This window comes from Orycteropus afer, unplaced genomic scaffold (genome assembly GCF_000298275.1).
Source record: "Orycteropus afer afer isolate SDZICR_OR568_19922 unplaced genomic scaffold, OryAfe1.0 scaffold00366, whole genome shotgun sequence".
Taxonomy (NCBI): Eukaryota; Metazoa; Chordata; class Mammalia; order Tubulidentata; family Orycteropodidae; genus Orycteropus; species Orycteropus afer.
In genome coordinates this window covers 3,266,865-3,269,939 of record NW_006921953.1, presented here as the reverse complement: position 1 = coordinate 3,269,939, position 3,075 = coordinate 3,266,865, and the positions used below count along the sequence as shown (strand labels likewise).

Below are 3,075 nucleotides of genomic sequence, written 5' to 3'. Positions count from 1 at the left end.
GTGTTTTGCAGATTCTACATTATTCTTTAGCATTGCATAGTATTCCATTGTGTGTATGTACCATAGTTTGGTCATCCATTGCTCAGTTGATGGACATCTAGGTTGTTTCCATCTTTTGGCTATTGTAAATAGTGCTGCTATGAACATGGGTGTGTATATATCTGTTCTTGTCATGATCTTGCCCTTTTTCAAAAAGCCAAAGTTTTAAAAATTAATGCCATATTTACTTGTGGTCTAGTAAGTCAAGTGGTGTTTTTTTATACTTGTTAAATTTTCTAGAAATGTTGATGTAAATGATACAGACCTCGTTTTATTGTATTTCACTGTACTGCACTGCAGATGATTGCATTTTTCTTTTTACAAATTGAAGGTATGTGCAAATCTGTCGGTACCATTTTTCCAACAGTGTGTGCTCACTGTGTCTCTGTGTCATATTTGGATAATTCTCACACTATTTCAAACTTTTTCCTAATGTTATTGCACACTTAATAGACTACAGTATAGTGTAAACATAATTTTTATATGCACTGGGAAACCAAAAAATTCATATTAGTTGCTTTATTGAGATAGTCTGAAATCCAACCCACGATATCTCCCAAGATATGCCAGTATGTGGAGTATCGGAAACAGATAATTCTTTGAAGTCAGAATTATCTGTTTGAATTCCATACTGTTGCTAACCAGCTGTATGTTCTTGGGCAAGGTACTATAGTGATTTCTAAACACAGTTTCACCACAGATGTCACCTAAGGAATTAAATATTTCTAGCTATCCTAGATCTAGGAAGTCAGAATTTACAGGTGTGGATCCAGGGATCTCTATTTTAGAAGCAGGCATTGTTTCATAAATAGTATTTGGAAACAACTTAATTTGGATACTAAAATTTCACAGGGTGAAACATTAAGTAAAATATTATGTAAGGTATCTGTATAATTGTTGCTGAGATTTTTAGAAAACTGTGTGTGTCTATATGTGTGGTACATATATATGTGTGTTGAGAGAAAGACTGGAGGAAGACACAGGAAGAACACGCTATTATGCTTCCACCCATCCCCTTACCTCCCTGTGGGGACAGAGTAGAGATGAGGCTTTGTTGTATTTTTTTAAAACTAATCTAGACTTTTTCTCCTAGGAAACGCAAGTATTTTCACCATAACCAACTGGATTGGGATGAACATAGTTCTGCTGGTAGATATGTTAGGAGACGCTGCAAACCATTAAAGGTAAAAGAATAAAAGATTAAAAGTAAAATAATAAGTTTTCACTCTTTAATGTCTTTCTAAACATATGTTTTATTTTTCTTTCAGGAATTTATGCTTTGTCATGATGAAGAGCATGAGAAACTATTTGATCTGGTTCGAAGAATGTTAGAATATGATCCAACTAAAAGAATTACCTTGGATGAAGCATTGCAGCATCCTTTCTTTGACTTATTAAAAAAGAAATGAAATGGAAATCAGTGGTTTTACTATATACTTCTCTAGAAGAGATCACTTAAGACTGTGTCAGTCGACTAAACATTCTAATATTTTTGTAAACATTAAATTATTTTGTACAGTTAAGTGTAAATACTGTATGTTTTGTATCAATAGCATAATTATCTTGTTACGCAGATACGGTCTTGGTAATGAATGAAATATATAAAAGTTAAAAATTAATTTTCTTTTTTGAGCTTAACTATCATTTTTAAAGACTTTTGGAATATACTTTGTGTTCAGTGATAAATGTGATTGCTCTTGCCTTTTGTATGTGGAGGTTGACTCTTTAAAGTGATTTTTTTGAGTAAAAGGAGATCTTGACTACTTTGTTCTTAAGTGAATATTTTTTATAAGCCTCAAATGTAGAACTTTTTAACTTTAAAAGTCTTTCCTGTAATTGTTGAGCAGATAGTAAGTATTATTAACTCTAGGTGGTACACAAGCAGGTATTGGAAACCAAAATCCATAGGAAAATGCCTGCTGTGGGGAATGTTATTAAATTGTAAGTACTGTATTCTTTCTCATTGGGTGATACTAGTGGTGATGAGTATACATTAAAAAGGTGTCCAGTTTGTCTACCTTGATTTTAATAAAACTACATGCAAACTTCATTTAAGAGTAAAGTCAAACTGGAAAGTCAGATTTGAGAATCGTATTTGCTAAGGGCTGTTGGATGAGTTGCAAGCATATAAATAGTGATTCTTATGACTCAAGTTTCAGTTTTTAATGCTAGATCCTAAAGAGTCTTGAAAATGTCTGACATCTATTTCCTTACCAAGTCAAGTGAATGTACACATCTCAGCCTTTGAGAATTAAGGTCTATTATTAAGCAGTTTATCTTTGTGTTAATCCTTCTGGAGAAAAATAAGGATTTGATCAGAAAACACTTTTTTAGGAAGGAAGGACTGTACAAGTTTCTAGAAACTGGTTGGTTCACATGAACTTTTTGACTTGTCAATACTGTTCTTTTGATAGCTGTTTTCACATAAGCACTACATAGTAAATGTTACTTAAAAATCTGTTGATATTGTTAAGTCTGCCAGGTAGAAATTTATTTCTAGAATTCATAATTCATATACAGGTTGTTTCTCATGAAAAGTGTCCCCATTTCACAAGTGCATTACACCAAAGATTTAAGTTTTATCTGTTAATGTATTTAGACATAAAATACAAGGAATTTTCTTGTATAACAAACAATAAAACCATTTTAACTGCCCTGTGTTACTATCCTGGGGCAACATTGGCCAATATAGGAAAACCATGTTCCTAAAGTTGACTAATAATTTGGGAAGCTGAAACAAGTTTTATCATTCACTACATAAATTATGTTTAGGCCTCTGGTATAATCCACATACAGTGAATGTATCTGCAGAATAAGGAAACTGTATCATAAGGCATGTTTTTTTTAAGGAAGTCCAGAGTTTTATGTAAAAGTTGATTCTTCCTGAGCCTAGCCATCTTGCTAGCCATTGGTGTGCTGTGCTTTATCTCCTCCGATTTCCTTTCTTCCAGTGCTACTATTACCTACGCCTCTTTCTGTCCTTTCCCCAACAAGTGCTTTACTTTCTTAAGTTAACTTCTACTTTCTGTCCATCAA

General features: G+C 33.0%; 1 protein-coding gene across 1 annotated transcript in view; it reads left to right on the top strand.

Annotated features, from left to right (window-relative positions):
• CLK4 (CDC like kinase 4) overlaps window positions 1-1,448 on the top strand; it is a 22,528-nt gene extending 21,080 nt beyond the window's left edge. The window contains exons 11-12 of the mRNA XM_007952976.2: window positions 1,133-1,223; window positions 1,308-1,448. Coding sequence (XP_007951167.1) covers window positions 1,133-1,223; window positions 1,308-1,448 — 232 coding nt within the window. The remainder of the gene's footprint in view (window positions 1-1,132; window positions 1,224-1,307) is intronic.
• Window positions 1,449-3,075: the final 1,627 nt, after the last annotated feature.